A 19546-nucleotide genomic window follows, 5' to 3' on the forward strand; every position below is an offset into this window, starting at 1 on the left:
GCCCGGTGCACGGAGCAGGGAGCTGAGGAGAGTGGCACTGTCGGCGTGAAAGGCCCCTTTCCCACGCATGGTCCCCACCGAAGAAGACAGGAGAGGGTGGTGGTCTGTCACCACACAGACTGGAAAGGGATCCCAGTGTCCCCGGGGCGGGGAACGAGGCGGAAGTGTCCCTTAGCGTTCCCCCGTCACAGGAGAGAACTCCGTCTCCGTGGAGGGGAAACTCACGCGGCATCCGGCTTGCTGCTGGTCTCCTTCACGGTCGCCAGAGGCACGGTGCTTTGGGGATTCAAAGAGGCCAGAGGAACTGCAGCCAAAAGGAAAAATGCAGGAGACAGGAGTGAGATGGCGTGGGTGAGGGGTGCTTACTCTTTTTATTTGTTTGTTTGGTTGTTTAATTTTTCTTGTCACCCATCACTTCACTGGCATGCTGCTCAGCCAATAGGAGGCAGGACATTTCCTAAACAGCGCAAAGGCGGGGGAATTTTCCCATCATGCAAAAGCTACTGTCTGTACAGTATTTTGTAGGTTACAAAGCGTTTTCATCTATCTACATTACCTCATTCAGGGCAGGCCTGCCCGTCCCCTCCCTTTCCCTGTTTTTAAGAAAGACACAGTGAAATGATATGACCAAGTTTTAGACAGGACTGAGGGGAGACCAAACCCTTCTCTAACCCCCAAAGTAGATAAGGGGGCCCTGAATCTTAAAACATGAAAAGCAAAACAAGTCTGTCTCCATTTCTATTTTACCTTTTTTTAAAAATATATATATATTTATTGATTTCAGAGAGGAAGGGAGAGAGAGAAATATCACTGATCAGAGAGAATCATTGATTGGCTGCCTTCTGCACGCCCCCTACTAGGAATGGAGCCCACAACTCGGGCATGTGCCCTTGACTGGAATCAAACCTGGGACCCTTCAGCCCGCAGGCCGATGCTCTATCCACTGAGCCAAACTGGCTAGGACCATTTTACTTTTTGCCAAAGTTTTACTCTTTTGTCCTGAACTACCTGGGCAATTGTGTCTTCCTCGTTTTTTGTTAGTGTGAACCTGGAAATTGACGAGGTGCTGGGTAGTGCTGCCCAGTGGTTAACAGCGTGACGTCGGAAATGTTTAGTCTTTTTTGATATTACAATCGGAAGTAAGCGAGAGTGTTCAGAAAGAACAGTGAACTGTCTTGTTCTCAAATTCTCGTCTGTGGGACCAAAATCTTATTGTGGCCTCGACCGAGATGCAGTGGAAGGACTGAGGCTGACCCTCCATGGAACATCATAACGTCCCTCACAGAGCAGCCGTGCGAGGCAAAGTGCCAGAAAAACCCACAGAGGCCTGGACCTTCCATCACTGGCTCTGTGGACTGCTTTTCTCATTTTTTTTTAATAAAAAATATTAATAGTTTTATGACCATGCTCTTAAGTAAGTGCATTGCATGTTTTCAGAGTATGGGGATATATGAAATATGAAGATTAATAATAATTATGTAACTAAAAATAACATGGACTCTATTTAGATTCCCCTACATGAAGTTCTTTCATTTGGGGGCCTGGTGGATGTCGCAAATCTACTTGTAGTTCCTTTGTTGGGGGATTTTTCCAGGGCTTCTTGCAACACCCCACCCCCTGCCACATGGCCCTCACTGTAGGACTGACAACGCTGAGCCTGGGGGGCTCCTCCCTGCCCACCCCCCACAGCCGGCTTGGGGTGCCACAGCGGCTCGGCCGGGGCTACACAGGGGTCCCGCCTCAGCAGACTGAACCGAGGGCGGGCCTGTGCACTGTAGGGTTTCAGCAGCATCTGGCCTCCAGGCATGGCCAAGGTCTCCGGGGGTAATCGCTCCCAGCTGAGAAGCACTGGACTTTCAGTACCTCTGCCCACCCCCAGGGGGAGTGAGGAAGCCCGGGATGGCTCAGGCACCTGAGGATGGCTACCTATAGGCACCGGTGTGATATGAAAATACATGCATTTTATTTCACAGGAAATAGAGAGCATGTGAAACACTTGGACCAATTTTCTGACTTTTACTATCCTTAGATTTTTTCTCATTGCTAATCTGTGCTACTGTTTACTCTAATAGTATGGAAATTTGGCTGCTGGGCCGTCAGGACCCTTCATGATCTGGGCCCTGTCCCTTTGCCCCACCCTGACCATCCTCTTCATCCTGAATGTACTCTGCACTTTCTTGCTTTGCACCTGAGCTTCTCGAATAAACAAATCCTGACCTGCTCTTTTCATTCCGTCCAATCCATCCCACAGACCAGGATGGTCAATATCCTGCCTTGTCAACCCGCCTGTCACCTCCCAGAGGCCTTCCTTCCTCCCCCGAGAGCAGTGATACATCCTCCATAAGCACCCACAACAGGTTTGGAACCAAATAACGTATCTTGTATCTTTGAGTTGGTTTCCTGCCATCCCCTCTGCCGGAGGGGAGACTCCCCGGGGCGAGGAAGTGAGAACTGCTCCTCTTTGCAGCCCCTAGAACAGTGCTTCTCAAACAATCTTCAGCAAAGAGCCCGTTTTTTAAAATCTTATTTACAACCCACATGGACTCGTGCTTCGGTGGAATACAATCAAATGGAGGAGGGAAGCCCTTCCACGCCATGGCTCCATCTTATTGCCACCAGGGGTGGGGAACGTCCACGAGGGCCTTACACGGCCCGAGAAATCACTTGGTCTGGCCCTGCCAGGGCATTAATTAAATGTTTGACCACAGGCTAATTTTTAAGTTATAATTCTGAATGGCCTGAGAATGATGTGATAAATACCCAAATGGCCGTTGGCAGAAAAAAGGTTCCCCACCCCACCCCGCTACACATTTCTAAATGCTTCTCTCAGTTTCCGTGCCCATTTCATCGTGAACTAGTGACAGATAGTTAGGGGACCGGCAGTGTCCACAGACCACCCTTTGAGTAGCACCGTCCTGGACTCAATAGCATTTACCAGGACAGCAGCCCCAGAGGTAAGCGGGCAAGAGAGCCACCTGGAGGGCTTGTAGAAAGGACAGCTGGCCTCACCCCCCGAGTCTGCGACTTAGCAGGTCTGCGGTGGGGCCTGCAAATTCTCGTTGCTGCTGGTTGGAAGCCTCACTTGGAGACTCACTGGGCTACAGAAACAAACAACTATCAGGTACACTGCCCTCGTGTGGCTGCCTGCCCTCGGAAGCAATGGTTTGGGCCACCATGTTGTCAAGCTGAAGGGCTGCAGACAAGAGGAAACCCCGAGAAGCCGCGAGAAGCCAGAGGGCCCCTACCTTGGGGCTGTGCTGAGCCCAGCTCCTCCGCAGCTGACTGTGCAGGTGACGTCGAAGAACATCGAGGCAACGTGTGAGGTGCGCCCCCAGCTGAAGGCCCCGGAGGTGGCTGGGAGGGTGGGGACTCGCGTGGTGATCCAGTCAGCTGTACCTGCTGCTGTGGTGACACAGGTGACAGACCAGGTGAGGGGCTGGGCGGTGAGGGCACAGCTGGGAGTGATACAGGTGGCAAGTCAGCTGGAGAACATGACGATGAAGAGCCCAGGGTCGATGCAGGTGACTGCTCAGATGAAGAGGCAGGTGGTGAAGCGGGTGACTCCAGAGGCCACTCGTGTGTGCATTCAGGTGTCTGTGCAGGTGGGGACACAAGTGGGCCGCGGCCACCGCTTTCTTGCTCTTTGCCATCGCATTGTGTGGGAAGTTGCGTGGATTCTTCCAGACTGGCCTGCTCTGATTGGAGGCTTGGCTCACTGTGTTCCCGGCACGCGTTGCCCAGGGCGAGTTCTATCTGGCAGTACACTTCCACCCGGGGGAAGATCACCCTCTTGGAGGGAGAATTAAGGTAAGCAGCGTCTAGGAAACACAAGCATGGGTCACAGGTGGCATTTCGAACCTCCGACATCAGCATGGTGTTTGCAAAAAACGCTTTTCCAAGTTACTGTCATAAACAGGGTTATTTCCCACTGGTGCCTTTCATTACTTGCTTGGATTGACATTGAGTATTTGATTGCGGATTAATCCACGTATTCAGTGGATATTTATTGAGATTCTCTGTGTGGCAGGCACTGTGCCTGGCACTGAGGAGGCGAAGGAGACAGAAACAGGTGTGACGGTTCCTTCCCCCGGAGCTTACAGCCCAGGGCGGGGGCAGGCCCTGATCTCAAGTTTTAATCAAGACAAGTGTTAGGCAGGGGAGGAGCGTGGCCCTAGCAGAAAGGGACGCAGGGAGGACTTAACTGGGAGGCTTCCCCGAGGGAGGGGCATTTAAGCTGAGATCTGAAGGCTGAGTGAGTGGTCCAGGGGATGGTTAGGAGGGATGGGTAGGAGAGTCAGGCAGAGGGAGCAGCATGCACAAAGGTCACAGGCCCGAAGGAGCACCAGACGTGGGGTCCTGAAAGGTAGTGTGGCTGGAGCCTGCGGGGGGCGGGGTGGGGGTTGGCTCTGTGGTTGGGGATGGGGCTGAGGAGCAGGGACCAGTTCGCTCAAGGGCTGGTAGGCAGCACTGAGGACTCTTAATTTTCATGGGGACCATGAAGCCTTCTAGGCAGGGAGGCGCCCCCCTGACTCTGGCTTTGACAAGGTCGCGGCAGCTGGGTGTGGAGACTCACTGACAAGGGCACAGGGGGCCGGGGAAACCTGTCGGGTGGCTGTGGAGCTGTGTGGGGCTTGCGCCTGGAAGAAGGTGAAGGAAGTAGTTCTGTTTGGGAGGCAAGTGGGTGAGGATCGGTGAGGGACTGATGGGGGCTGAGGGGAGGTAGGTGGCTTGCACAATCGGATGGATGCTGGTGCTGTCTGCTGAGATTAGACCGTGGGAGGGATGGACGGGGAGAGGGGGGAAGAGAGCTCAGGTTAGGAGCTTGTTTTGGGACACGTTGAGTTTAGGGGCCTTGGAGATGCCCAAGGAGGGACCAGTGGGCAGTGTGCATGTGGATTTGGGTTCTAGAGACGAGGGTTAGAGGTTCATATGTATTGAGAGCCCACCGGGCGGTCACTGGGGCTGTGGTGGTGGCTGTGCAGGAGACTCCTGGGGAGGGAAGGCAGGTGAGAGGAGGGGCCGGGATTGAGGCAGACAAGCAGAGGGCCCCAGGGCAAGTTTCCTAAAACAGGCAAAACTGGGAAGATTCCAAAGCTCAGGAGAAAACATTTACAAACAGTATTCCTGACAAAGGGCGTTTATCTAGAATTCCTTAAAGCTCTTAAATGAGAAACAAACAATTCCATTTTTCAAATGGGCAAAGGGCCAACTGAAAGAGCTCCCACTGGCCAAAGCCGGGACAATTTGAGAAAAAACTTAGAGTTGAATAAGAACCCAGAGAATAAGATAAGTGCCCAGGAGTTCACACATAAACAAAGAAACAACTGCCTGAGTGATGCAGACGAGACCCATCGTCCAGGCAGAAGCAGCCCACATGCTTCATGGGGGCGCCCTGACCTTAAGGACGTGGAGGAGGATTCCTCGCCTTTTCCGTGTGCGCTACGCATAGACTTCCTCCCGGAAAGCACAGGGTGGGGAGAGGAGAAAGGGTGACTTCACCAGGAGAACCTGACCAGCACCGCTGCAGCCAGGTGACCGAGGTCACACCATCGTGACCGTCAGGTGGGCGGCCCGCGCCCTTGTGGAATGTGCTGAGACGGCACTTTGCCTCTTCTGTCTTCCTTCCTCCAACCCAGGACCCCGTCTAATCATGGGGCAAACATCAGACAGACCCCAGCTGAGGGGCAGTCTTCAAAGTCTCTGGCCAGGACTAAGTCCTGCCAGTCACTAAACACAGGGAGAGTCTGAGAAACTGCCACCAACAAGGAGAGTCCGAGGGGACATGACAACGGCACGCGGCGTGCTCTCCGGGATGGCGTCCTGGGTCAGAGTAAGGTCATCAGGCAGCAACTCAGGAAGTCTGAGCAGAGTGTAGCCTTGGTTACTAGGCACCCTGTAACACCTAACGACGGGAAACCTGGGTGCGGGATGTACGGAAACGCTGTACTGTTTTTATACTTTTCTGTAAATCTAAAACTGTTCTAAAAATAAAGCTTATGAAAGGCCTAGGGGGAAATGGGCAAAAGAGTTGAATGGAAACCACCAAAGAAGCTCTTTGGACGACTAATAACCAAATGACAAGATGTTCAGCATCATCAGCCACCAGGAAGAGGCAGCTTCAAGCCAGTGAGACGCCGCTGCACGCCTCTCAGGACAGCTCAGATGGGAAAGACCTGCCACACACGCCAAGTGTCGGTGAACACGGGGGGACCTGGAGCTCTCCTCACAGCTGGAGGGATGGAGAATGAGACAGCCACTTTGGGGGACCGCAGGGTGGTCTCCTAACAAGCTAGATCCGCATTCTGGGAATATGCCTCCATCTGCACATGTCCCAACGAATGGATCATCGAATCTCAAAGAGATATTTGCACACCCTTCCATTGCAGCATTATTTACAACAGCCACGAGGGAGAAGCAACCATATGTCCACTGATGAGCAAATGGCTAAATAAAATGTGGTATATACACACGCTGGAATATTCTTCAGCCTTAAAAATGAAGCAAGTCCTGTCACATGCTACAACATAGATAAACCTTGAGAACATTGTAAGTGAACTAAAAGGCAAATACTGTGTGCTTCCCTGATGTGAGGGATGTAAAGTAATCAAACCCGTAGAAATAGAAAGAGGAGCGGTGGTTGCCAGGGCCTGGGGGAGGGAGAAATGGGGAGTTGGGGCCAGCGGGTATGGTTTCAGTTTTGCAAGTAAAAAGTTCTGGAGGTTAGCTGCACAACAAAGTCAGCATGCTTAGCACGACCGAGCTGTCCACTTCCTAGTGGTTGAGATGGCACACTTATGTTATGTGTCCTTATCACAATTTTATATGCAAATTATATATCATTATATTATATAACGTAATTATCATAATTATATATAGCACATCGACCATGTGATCTAATCATTCCATTCCTGGGTATTTACCGAAGAGACATAAGAGCATATATATACACATATATGAGTATTTATAGCAGCTTTATTCATAATAGCCTGAGGTGCATACAACTTAAATGTCCATTAACAGGTGAATGGCTAAATGATCGGTGGTATAGTCATACAAGGGAATGGAATGTAAAAAGGAATGAACTATTTATATCGCGCAACAACATGGGTGAATCTTTGAATAATTACGCTGAAGGAGAGAATGCAGCCAAAAATAAGGTTTCACAGTATAAGGTTCCATTTATCAAAAACTCTAGAAAATGCAATTGATCTGTAATGACAGAAAGCAGATCAGAAGTTGGGGTGGGTGAGGGGAGGTGGGAGGAATCACTGAGGGGCAGGAGGAGACCGGGCGTGATAGATGGTTCGCTATTCTGACGGGGAGCTGTCTCACAGGGGTGTGTGTGTGTGTGTGTGTGTGTACACATCAAATTATGAGAGGCAGGGAGGGAGAGAGAGGGAAGAATGGCAGGAAGGCAGGAAGGAGGGAAGGAGGAGGGTAGGTTTGGCTGGACAGGTCTGGATGCCACGTGGCTATTTTTAGACACGGCGTCCTTTGAGCTCCAACCTCACTCAGCGCCCAGGTGCACAGCCCATTTCACAGGCGTGTGTGTGTGTGTGTGTGTGTGTGTGTGTGAGAGAGAGAGAGAGAGAGAGAGAGAGAGAGAGAGAGAGAGAGAGATGTGTGTCCTCAAGCACATGGCAAGCTGGAGGCTGCTGCAGGGAGGCAGATGGAGGGAGACTTGCCGGCAGCAGGAATAGTGAGGTGGAGGTGAGCCCTTGTGGGGGGGGGGGGGGGTGACACCTGTGGGTGCAGCTTCCTGTGGAGCTGACCACCCTCCAGTTGGGCGGGAGGCTGGAGTGGACTAGCCTTTTCCGTTCCGGATGGCGGGTGAGGATTAAAACCGCACTCACTCAGGCTGGGTGGTTCCCTCCCACGCTCCCTGTGAAGGAGGCGGATCCAGCCCATCTAAACCCCAGAGGCTTGGGGTGGGGGCGCTGAAACCTGCGCTGAGAAAGCAGCACTGGCAGATGGAAGCAGGAGCAACCCTGGCCGGTGGCCAGCAGTAGACAGCATCTCCTTTAGCGTCTTTCCTACTGGGGGTGGTTCCAGGGCCCCTGGGAAATCCCGCCACCCTCCATATACTGCCCGGGTCAGGAGTGGATGCTGAAATGCAGGGTTTCAGCCTTGTGCTTAGGACACCATTCATACCTGTGAACACGTCCACACCAGCTAAGGGGGAGGGGTGGGGGGAGGGCGCTGGGTTCCTCCCGCAGGTGGAAGGATGGGAGAAGGTGCTACTGAGAAACGGGGGGGACGAGTTCCCCAGGGCCTGCCCTGAGAGGAAGAGAAGGGAAAAGTTCTAGGGGAGAGGCAGGTATGGAGAAGCCTGGTAGCCAGGCTGTAATGGGTGTAGAGGGGTCTCCTGGGGCAGGGAATTGGTGTCTGCTCCAAGATCTGAGCCCCAAATCAGGGGGTCTCCCTAAGCCCCAAGTCCCCAGCCTACATCATCATTGAGGAGAGTGGAGGGGCTCCCCAGCTGCTGCGTTGTACTTGTTGTGTGTACAGATTTAAGAAATACTTTGAGAGTGAGATTAAGGTGTTGAACGAGGTTTTTTCCCCCAGGATATAGTCACTTTTCCCCTTCACAGTTGCTTCCTGCTTTTGTGAAGAAGCTTAGCACTACCGAGCTGTCCACTTACTAGTGGTTGAGATGGTACATATGCACCTCAGGCTATTATTCCAGGTGCCTGTCCGGTCCCATCCCTCACTCTCTGCCAAGGACTGGGAGGAGTTCCTGTGTCCATAGTGACACTACACCAGTGTGCTAGGCCCCAGCCAGCCCCTCCTATTCCTGAGGCCCCATCTCTACCCCCCCCCCATGACACCCCTCATGTTGTTCACCTTTTGGGGCTCACTTTTCACAGCTGTCACCTGTGCAAATGAGGATGGGGGAGTTGTCAGAGGAGGCAGGGCCAGGAGGAGTCTGTCCTGCCGAGGGATGAGAGGAGGGGCCTGTCTCTGGCTCCGAGGGGGCAGAGACTGGATTGACCACGGCAGGGACATGGGACTCTGCTGTCCTCACCAAGAACCGCCAGCTATTGGAGAATGGTGCTGAGGGCTCTGTGGCTTTGCTCCTCTGATCTTCACGATAACCTCTGAGGAGGTTCGATGATCAGCCCCTTATACAGATGAGAAAACTGAGGCCCCAGGAGGTTATCTACCTGCTCAAGATCACACAGCTGGGAGGTGTCAGGAATGGGGATCTAAACCCTTCTCACAGATTAGGAAACCAAGACTCAGAGAGGGGGAGTGGATTCCCTGAGCTCACACAGCTGGAGGGAAGGAATCCTGGCCCAGGCTGTTTGCCTCGGAGCCCCCATTCTCTCCCACCCCCACCCTTGTTGGGAGAAAGGACCCAGGAGAACATAGAGTCAGGACAGTGGGAGCTTGGGAAAGCAGGAAGCAATTGTGAAGGGGAAAAGTGACTATATCCTGGGGGGAAAAACCTCATTCAACACCTTAATCTCACTCTCAAAGTATTTCTTAAATCTGTACACACAAGTACAACACAGCATTGCTGATCATAGTGAATGTTTGGAAACTCAAAGGGATGATCAAATAGTTTTCTGCACAACCAACTGCCCAGAGGACAATCATGAAGACGCTGGGGAACTATGGGGAAAACTTACTGTTTTTACGGGAAATGCCCTTTGAGCCAGGAATCCCTTCTCTTGGAAATTAACTCTAATATGGAAAAGGTTTTTTCTTTCCACTGAACAGAGACGTTTGCCATGACCTTCCTCATGTTAAAGCGTGTTATACATGTCATTGGAGTCCTCCTTCTACCAAATCACAGAGGACACACAGGTGCGGGGCCACGACCTCCAAACCAGCACGGGCCAGGGCTCCTCTCTCGCATGTGCTGAGCCGCACGTCCTTCAGAGCCTCAGATAAACATAAACCTGTCGCATGTAGTTCCTACATTAACAATACGGCCCTTTTGGAAAGAGAATGAAATGACACGAAAATGGAAGATACGAGCTATGTATTTCCTACATACAGTTTTTCTATCCAGAAATATATTTGTGCAAAGCCCCAGACACTGTCCCCTCAGGTAACCGAAACGCGGCCTTTGCACGAAGATCCTCATTTCTGGCCACAGTGGCCTGTCCTGGACAAGGCAGCTGTCAGTCCTGCACCCATTTCTGGCTCTCCAGGTCACCAATGTGGGGGAATGCTCCCCTCCCTGCTCAGCTCTCCTACTTCTTGTCTTTGCCCACCCTCCGGGCCTCCCTTCATCGGGGCTCCACGTGGTACTTACTCAGCCGCCTCAAGTACAGAACGGCGTCTTCGTACCCTCGGTAGTAGTAATTGTGCAGGACCTGCGAGGGGGGCACACCGGGAAGAGACTCAGGCTGCAGCGACAGCGACAGCGCGGTCTCCTCCCCAGAGCAGCTGCTTTCGCCTGTTATTTGACGGGCTCTTCAAATGTGCCTGTCCGGTCCCATCCCTCACTCTCTGCCAAGGACTGGGAGCAGTTCCTGTGTCCATAGTGACACTACACCAGTGTGCTAAACTTTGCGCAGCTGCCCACCAGCTTCCTCTGGCGGGAGACGCCGAGGTATTTGTAGCAGAAGCAGGGAAAGTGCATTTGGACCATATGAAAAGCCAAGTTTGGAGACTGGGTTCAAATCCCAGTGCTGCCACTTACTGGCTGTGGGGCTCTGTAGGTGTAACCTCTCACAGCCTCAGTTTCTTCATCTGTAAAATGGGGTAATAATAGCATCTATCGCAGAGGATGCTGAAGGGTCACACGAGATATTGCCCGCAAAGCCTTTTCTGTAAAGGGCCAGGTAGCAAATATTTGGGGCTTTGCAGGCCATACATAGTCTGTCATTTCCTCTTCTTCTTCTTCCTCCTCCTCCTCCTCCTCCTCCTCCTCTTCTTTCCCTTCTTACTCTTCTTCTTCTTCTTCTTCTTCTTCTTCTTCTTCTTCTTCTTCTTCTTCTTCTTCTTCATCTTCTTTTTTTTACAGTCATTTGTTTTATTTTATGTTTTCTTTTTACTGAATATATTGGGGTGACACTGGTTAACCAAATTATATTGGTTTCAGGTGCACAACTCTACACACGTCATCTGTACACTGTATTGTGTGTTCACCGCCCATTTTACAGCCTTTAACGGTGGAAAGCCCACGCTTAGCTCACAGGCTGTCCAAAAACAAGGGAGGGGGTGGATCTAGCCCCCGGGCCACAGTTTGCTGACCTGGCATCGCACATCAGAGTGGAAGAGCTCAGTTACCATCCCATCAGCGATTCTGACATCACCTTAGTTACAGGGGAGGACATTAAGGCTGGGAGCCCTTAGGGGACATGTGCAAGGTCACACAGCTCATTAGCGAAAAGGCCAGGATGCAGGTCTAGGAGGAAGTTTAAGGGAACATTCGAGGGGAGGAAATATGGGAACTGAGTGGGCCCCACTGGCTTCCCCATTGCACCCCCACCCCCACCCCGGCCCCTCCAGGCCCCCCTCTCTCACCATCAGGTCCGGGGGGAAGAGGGCGTGGGTCATCCTGGCGATGTTCTCCAGGGAGAACTGGAAGGAGCAGTTGAACATGCGGAAGTCGTGGAAGATGGCGGGGCAGTCCCGGGGGCAGATGTCCTGCTGGCCGCTGAAGGTGGAGATGGTGATGGAGTCGGTCCAGAAGGCGCAGGGCTGCATGCCCGTGAAGCCGCCGTCGATGTACCGCTGTGGGGGCAGAGTGAGAAATGTGCGCCTGGCCAGAGGGCCCCTCCCCACGCGGGGAGGACACAAGGACAAGCCCTACACTGAGGCCCGGGGGCTGGGTGATGGGCTCAAGGTCACTCGGGTCCAAGCTGCCCCTCTGCCGAGCCAGGCACCCTGACCGGCCACGTGTCCACCCTCCAGGCCCTTCCCCTCTGGGGTTTCGGTTCCTCAGCTGAGAACAAAGGCGCCGACCCTCTGGGGTCACTGAGAACTACACCGACATGCAAGCTGGGCTCCATCTAGAGCTGAACCTTGTCCGGACCTCATTTTCTCCATAAGATGAGGAGGGGGTGGGCTAGACCCTCTGATTGGAGTGTGGTCTGGGGACCAGCAGCGCTGGCTCAGTGGAAGCCCTTTCCAGGCGCAGTCTCGGGCCCTGCCCCAGACCTACTGGGGCAGGATTTGCATTATTTTACAAAATCCCTGAGCGATTCGTGGGCACGTGGAAGTTTGCGAGGCACTAGCCTAGATGACCTCAAAGGTCCCCATCACTCAAGGTTCCAGGTCCCCACGGTGCAGGGCCTGTGTCCTAGGCTTCCTGTCAAGCCTGGGAAAGTCTGTAAAGACGGAGGCATCTTGATTTGCTGGGCTCAGTAATGGGTTGGTGCATCCAGAGAGAAGCCCAGCCTAGTTGGGAAAGTTCCTCTTAAGGCCCCAGAAGTCCATCTACTATATGGGGAATTCTGAGCAGGAAAACAGAAGAACTTTTCCAACTCCTGGTCTTCCTGCTGAATTCTGAGACCACCCCCTGCTGTCCCAGCTGTGGTCTCAGGGTCCGAGAGGCACCCCTGGGCCCCGGCTCAGCCCCGCCCGCGCTTCAGCACTCACCACACCGCGGTAGGTCGGGGGGATGAGGCCGCAGTACACGGGGACAAAGCAGCTGCAGTACAGGGCCTGCGGGGGGAGAACAGGGCTGAGACACCTGAGGCCCTGGGGGCTGGGGGTACCTGCAAGCCCCCGGGACACGGCCAGCCACGCTTTCCTTAAACCCAAGGTGGAGGCCCTGCCTTCCTCCCAGTTCAGTCCCTGTCCTGGCCCTGACTAGCTGGGTCCTTGGTGACAACTTGGTCACAGCTTTAAAGGCAGAGGGTGACCTCAGTGACCTCCAGGGTCCCTTCTGGGACCAAAGTTCCATAAATCCAATGGGATTCAACCACCATCACTGTGCATCCGGCTTGGGCCAGGTCCTGGCATCAAAGGAGGGTGAGATACCCACCCTTGGGAATGCTGCAAGAGGGGAGTAAGCAAGCAGGTGACAGTACAGGGTGACAGGTGCCGTGGGGGAGGTGAGCAGGGACATTGTGGCCCCAAAGAAGCACCCAGCTTAGGGGGGTGTGGGGCGGGCAGATGGAGGAGAGTTCCAGCAGGCATGACTGGAGTCTTCTACGGCAGGTGAAGGGGAGTGAGAACGAGAGAAGGGCTTCCCTGGCGGAGGGCACAGCAGGTGCAAAGGCACGAAGACCTGCTTGGTGTGTGGTCTGTGCTGGTTGGCCCGGGTAGACGAGGAAGGTGGTAGGAGGCTGGAGAGGAAAGTCTTGAAGAGCTGGTGCCAACAAGCCCAGGGACACGAGGTGGTGGAGGAGTATCCACGTGCATTGCCTATTCACCCTCCACCCAGGATCATGGCCAGGCCAGTGTGGGGATGAGAGGATGGGTGGCAAGGGCCTTGTTGTCAGAGGAGGGGAGGGGAATAGAAATGTGGGACAGAGTCATGCAGCGCAACCCCTTTGTCAGGAACGAAAATTGGGTCCACCCCCAGCCCTCCCCAGCAAGAGCAACCCAGCTAAGAGCTCTGTTAATGAGGCTAGAACAGTGCAGCTTTGTTGTGGTTTGCTCTGGTTGGCACAGGTAGACGAGGAAGGTGGTAGAAGGCTGGTGAAGCAGGACCAGCCTGCCCTCCAACCTGCCCTTCCACACCGCACTCTAGCCCCGCCCCACGCCACAGCCCCGCCCCTCTCCACAGCCCCGCCCTCACTCAGCCCCGCCCCACCCCACAGCCCTGCCCCCACTCCACAGCCCCGCCCCCATGCCACAGCCCCGCCCCACTCCACAGCCCCCCCCACTCCACAGCCCCGCCCCACCCCACAGCCCCGCCCCCACTCCACAGCCCCGCCCCACGCCACAGCCCCCCCACTCCACAGCCCCGCCCCACCCCACAGCCCCTCCCCCTCTCCACAGCCCCGCCCTCACTCAGCCCCGCCCCACCCCACAGCCCCGCCCCACTCCACAGCCCCCCCCACTCCACAGCCCCGCCCTCACTCAGCCCCGCCCCACCCCACAGCCCCGCCCCACTCCACAGCCCCCCCACTCCACAGCCCCGCCCCCACGCCACAGCCCGCCCCCCACGCCACAGCCCGCCCCCACTCCACAGCCCCGCCCCACCCCACAGCCCCGCCCCTACTCCACAGCCCGCCCCCACCCCACAGCCCCTCCCCCTCTCCACAGCCCCGCCCTCACTCAGCCCCGCCCCACCCCACAGCCCTGCCCCCACTCCACAGCCCCGCCCCACCCCACAGCCCCTCCCCCTCTCCACAGCCCCGCCCTCACTCAGCCCCGCCCCACCCCACAGCCCCGCCCCCACTCCACAGCCCCGCCCCACGCCACAGCCCCCCCACGCCACAGCCCCGCCCCCACGCCACAGCCCGCCCCCCACGCCACAGCCCCGCCCCCACTCCACAGCTCCGCTCCCACCCCACAGCCCCTCCCCCTCTCCACAGCCCCGCCCTCACTCAGCCCCGCCCCACCCCACAGCCCTGCCCCCACTCCACAGCCCCGCCCCACGCCACAGCCCCCCCCACGCCACAGCCCCGCCCCCACTCCACAGCCCCGCCCCACCCCACAGCCCTGCCCCCACTCCACAGCCCCGCCCCACCCCACAGTCCTGCCCCCACTCCACAGCCCCGCCCCACCCCACAGCCCCGCCCCCACTCCACAGCCCTGCTCCCACTCCACAGTCCTGCCCTACTCCAGGCCCCGCCCCCACCCCGGCCCCGCCCTCTTGCCTCGATGAGCTCCTCTTTGGACCTGTACTCGGAAACCACCACACTCTCTCCATCGGTGAAGCGGGTGAGGCTCACGTGCAGCCTCCCGGTGGCGGCCTTGTAGGAGTCCTCAGGCAGGGCCTGGTACAGGAACTGCCGCATCATCTGCACCATCCTGCAGGAGGGCGCCAGGGGCCCCAGGAAGGACTTCTTCACCTCGGCCACGCCCACGTTGAGGACTCGGAGGTACTCATCTGTGGAGGAAGCAGAGAGGAGCGGGAGCTCAGCGGCCGTGGCCAAGGGGGGTCAACGGTGATTTCTCATCTCATCCTGCAGCCAGCAAATGGGAAGACCTAGAATTCTGAGGCAGGGAGGGGACCCACCAGTCATCTGCTCAGGAGGAGAGCAGGCACGGTGGAACCGAGTCGCTGGCCCCCGAGATCCCAGGGCAGAACGAGACCCAAGCACCCCGACTCTGCTCACTGAGACAAAGGACCACTTTCCGACGCCAAGGAGCTTTCCCAGCTCCCTCACATGCCTGCCGTCCCCCAGCAGGCGGCATTCTTTTGGAGTCTTAGAGACTTTTTACCCTGAGATGCCTATCAAAACACTCACACACACACACACACACCACTGACACAGTGGAAAGCCTTCACCAAGTGACACCTGGGACACAGGTGTAGTGCCAGCTGCATTGTGTGCAGGGAGGGCGCGTTGGCCTTGGGGCAGCTGAATTACAGGGAGGGCTGAACTTTGTCCTGAAACTATTGCATCATCTTCCCTTTCTGGCCCCCGATAGGCTGGAAAGGGAGAGGGTCCTGAGCCCTGGAGACGGCTGTGCCAGGCTGCCCTGCAGGCGCCCGGGAGGGGGACACCTCCTCCTCCTTTTGAGAGGAGCACAGCCCGGGCACCAGGGCCAGATGGGCTTGGAGGGCAGGTGTGTTGCTCAGGGGGTGGCAGCGGGAGGTGTAAGTTGCCTCCCGGACCCTGAGAATCCCACCAGGGAAGTTGGGTTGTAGACCTGCTAAGACGTGCGATGGTGCTGGAGCGGCACAGCATTACTCTGAGGCAGGCATTTCTCTCCTCATCCCGCTGGTCAGGAAGCGGAGGCTCGGAGAGCTGATATAACTTGCCCAGGTCAGCTATGTGGTACGTGGACAAAGTGGGCTTTTAACCTCGAGTGCCCCCGGAACCCATACTCCTGCCACTAAACTACGCTGCAGGCTCCCAGAGTCCGGCCTGTACCTGCGTCCTGCCCATTGTTGCTGTTTTCTACCTGGTGGAAGCTCCCTGGGAAAATCAGGAGTGGAAATGGCTCTGAAAAGGGCTGCTAACGCTTTAAACAAACATTGAATTGTAAAACCTCCCGCACAGGAGAGCGTCCTCACAGCCAGCATCAGGCAGCAATGGCTGTTTGGGAGGCTGTGTGGTCATGAGCTCCCTGCCGCTGGAGGTAATTAGGCAGAGGCAGGAAAAGCTCCCCAGTCAGAGAGCTAGCTCATCAAAGGGGTTCCTGGGTGGACCGTGAGGGCTAAGATCCCGTCTCATGATGAGATTCCGGGATTCTCACCAGAGCCCGACCACGTCTCCCGGGAGGCATGGCGGTGAACCTGTTCCCCATTTATAAATAGAGCAGCTGAGGCACAGGGACCTTAAGTGATTTGCAGCAATCGGGGGACAAACCAAAGCTGGTGATGCGCTCCTCCTCCTGTGGTTTACAGGTCCCAGGCAGGTCCTCCCTAATCCTGGAGGTGGACAGGATAAGGAGCGTCCGCCTCATTCCTCAGACCCAGAAAGCGAATCAGGGAAACCCTAGTGTCCTCCCTGAGGTGAGAGCGCCGGGCGGTGTTTGCTCTGACTCCCGCCCACCGTCTGTCCCTGGGTGTTGGACTGATCCCAGAGGCTGGGGAGCCTGGGTTGCCATGGCGACAGCCTTTTCTCACCAACGTGTAGAATCCCAGCTGCGTATGTGCCGTAGGGACGGGCCTGCGCAGCAGAGCATCTCAGCTGTCACCCTTTGGGGGAGGCCCTGCCGTGGTGGCGAGGTTAGCGTTCCGTGTGCCGACTGATACAAACAGCGTTTCCCTGAAGGGACGAGGCAGCCAATCCACCAGCAGGTCATGAAACAACTGGGCATTCGGATACCAAGGTTTTGGGTCGCTGAGCTCTCTCCTACAAGACCAGCGGGATGGGGAGTCGGACCAGGGTGAGGATGTGCTGTTTTGGGAAATGCTTTTCAATCCTCACCTGAGGATACGTTCTTATTGGTTTTAGAGAGAGAGGAAGGGAGAGGGAGGGAGAGAGAGGGGGAGAAACATTGATCTGTTGCCTCCTGCATGTGCCCCGAATGGGAATCAAACCCGCAGCCTGGGTATGCGCCCTGATCAGGAACCGGATCTGCAGCCTTTCAGTGTACCTGACCATGCTCCAACCACTGAGCCACCGGCCAGGCTGCTTTTGGAATTATATATATGTATATATATATATATATATATATATATATATATATATATATTATTGATTTCTTACAGAGAGGAATAGAGAGTTAGAAACATTGATGAGAGAGAAACATCGATCAGCTGCCTCCTGCACACCCCCTACTGGGGATGTGCCCACAACCAAGGTACATGCCCTTGACCTGAATCGAACCTGGGACCTTTCAGTATGCAGGCCGACGCTATATCCACTGAGCCAAACCGGTCAGGGCTGCTTTTGGAATTCTTAATGAGCAACCTGAAGTGGTCACAAAGGAGTTGGTGGCCTTCCCACAATGCCTGGGAGCCAGGAGCACCCAGATCTGTTTGCCCAAACGCTCCTTGGACTCCCAGCAAGAGGAGCTCGCTGGGACCGATGGAAGGACGTTTGTTCTTATTGCACAAGAAAAAAATGCTCATGGTGGGAAAATTGCTTTAAATGCAGATAAGCAAAAGGAAAAGATTAAAACGACTTGGAATCCCTCCACCCAGAGATCAACATTTGGTTTATGTCTTCCTACACTATATATTTTATATTTATCCTTACTTACAAAATACTTTTATGGGGTCAATCTATTTACATTATTTTGTAACTTGCCTTTTTCACCTAGTAAATCATGTCTTTCCCATCAATAAGTACCCACTTAGAACCTCATTTACAAGCAGCATGGAAAGCTACTGTAAGGCTATGAGATTATTTATTGGGCAGGTCCCCTGGAGGAGTTGAATATTTAGTTTGTTTCCTTGCTTTTATAAACAATGCTGCAATTAATAATCTCATGCTAAATTCTTTGCCTGTGTCCTTCCTTATTTTCCTCAGGATGGGAACAGAGGTGGGGGTGCACAGTTAGCCTCGTAATGCTTATTTTGATCATGGCTTTTGTGTATTATCCATTTAGAGTCAATTCAGCTGTTCAGGGCGGGTGGTGACAGGGACTGAGCAGTGGCCAAGATAATAGAAACAGTATTGACATCTCCAGTATAGTAGTTACACCTGGAAGCTAGCAATGCTCTCTAGCCAGTATCACATATCCAGGGAGGGAGGGGACAGGACATTGTCTGATTTCTCCCACTCAGGTGCCTAGTTTAATATTCTCTCCTGCTGCTCACCGGGGATTCGTACCAAAGGATGCCTTTATCCGCTTCTCCTTGCTTCGCTTCAGGTCCGCCTGTGTGTCTCTGTCTTCAGAGCCTCTCTCTCTCCCCCTCCCAACCCCCTTCTCTCTCTTCCTAGCTGAGGCAAAAGCAACTAATCTTCTGGTTAACAAGTCGCTGTTGGGAGAAAGTCACATGCTAAGCATAGCAAGTGCTGGGTGCTGTGAGGAGGGGTAAATTTAACTTGCTTCGCTATGCATCTGTCCTTTCCAGCACCGTCTCCCATTTAAAGGGCTCCTTCCAGGCTGCTGGGCTCTGAGACACCGTGTCCCACACAGACCGCAGCCGGGCGGGATTTGCAAGCAGCACAGCAGGAAACTCAAGGTTGGCTGCTCTCACCCCGGCCCACACTCGCCACGTCCTTTCACAACTTTGTGTTATCTGAGGGTGGAGACTGTGCCTCCCAAGCCAAGAAGGAGATTCTCTGAGGGCCGGTCCTTCCCTCCCTCTGTGGCCGACCTGGCGCTCTGCCCATAGAAGGCCCTGGAGCAGCCTTTGTTATAAGCTGGGAGCCCCTCAAGGGCAGGGACGGGCCATACTCACCTACACCCACCAGGCCTCCCACGACACTTGGTGGGCCCAGTGATTGTTCAGTGTGTGAACAAAGGAAAATAAGAACCGACAGGGAGAAAAAGCAAATGATGGAGATGCTCCAAGGAAGGGCTTCCTGACTTAATGACCCAATAAAAGCTTGAAAGCAAGATCATCCCAGACAGATGGCCAGATAGCAGAGTTAGTGTCGGCAAGTGTGGCCCATTCCGCAGGCTTTCTGAATCCACCGTCCTAAAACTTCAGTAGGGAAATAAATAACCCAGATCCTGGGACTGGGAGGCTTTGAGGCCATTTGGACGCTGCTCCGAATCTGAGTCACTTGTTTCTAAGACCAGATCCATGTCTTGGATAGAGCTCAGACTTTGAAGCCAGACAGATTTGGTTCACACCCCAGCTTTGCCGCATGCTATCTGGGCAGTCACATACCTTCTTCCAGCCTCAATGTGCCGTCTGTAAAATGGGACTGGTGATACTTAGGTTACCGGGTTGCTATGAGGCAGGCATGTTAAAGGCCCCGCACACAGAAGCGCTCGATATCAGTGTGCCAGCTACTCCCCAGGCGGCCATGGAAAAGCCGCGGCATGTTTCTGCCTTTCAGCGTTCCCATCTGAATGGGGCCGTGATTCCTGCCCGGCGTCTTCCCCAGGTGTGCAC

The 19546-nt window shown here is 54.7% G+C and overlaps 1 protein-coding gene across 2 annotated transcripts in view; it reads right to left on the reverse strand.

The window, feature by feature from the left end:
- PNPLA1 (patatin like phospholipase domain containing 1) overlaps window positions 1-19546 on the reverse strand; it is a 43555-nt gene that overhangs the window by 9286 nt on the left and 14723 nt on the right. For both annotated transcript variants that reach the window (XM_070418689.1, XM_070418690.1), the window contains exons 2-7: window positions 14733-14965; window positions 12559-12624; window positions 11482-11691; window positions 10265-10325; window positions 3246-3818; window positions 226-304 (exon numbers count right to left, since the gene is read on the reverse strand). In XM_070418689.1, coding sequence (XP_070274790.1) covers window positions 226-304; window positions 3246-3818; window positions 10265-10325; window positions 11482-11691; window positions 12559-12624; window positions 14733-14965 — 1222 coding nt within the window. The remainder of the gene's footprint in view (window positions 1-225; window positions 305-3245; window positions 3819-10264; window positions 10326-11481; window positions 11692-12558; window positions 12625-14732; window positions 14966-19546) is intronic.

Source organism: Myotis yumanensis, unplaced genomic scaffold (assembly GCF_028538775.1).
Source record: "Myotis yumanensis isolate MYYU_CA2020_CCGP unplaced genomic scaffold, mMyoYum1.0.hap1 SCAF_6, whole genome shotgun sequence".
In the NCBI taxonomy this organism is placed as follows: Eukaryota; Metazoa; Chordata; class Mammalia; order Chiroptera; family Vespertilionidae; genus Myotis; species Myotis yumanensis.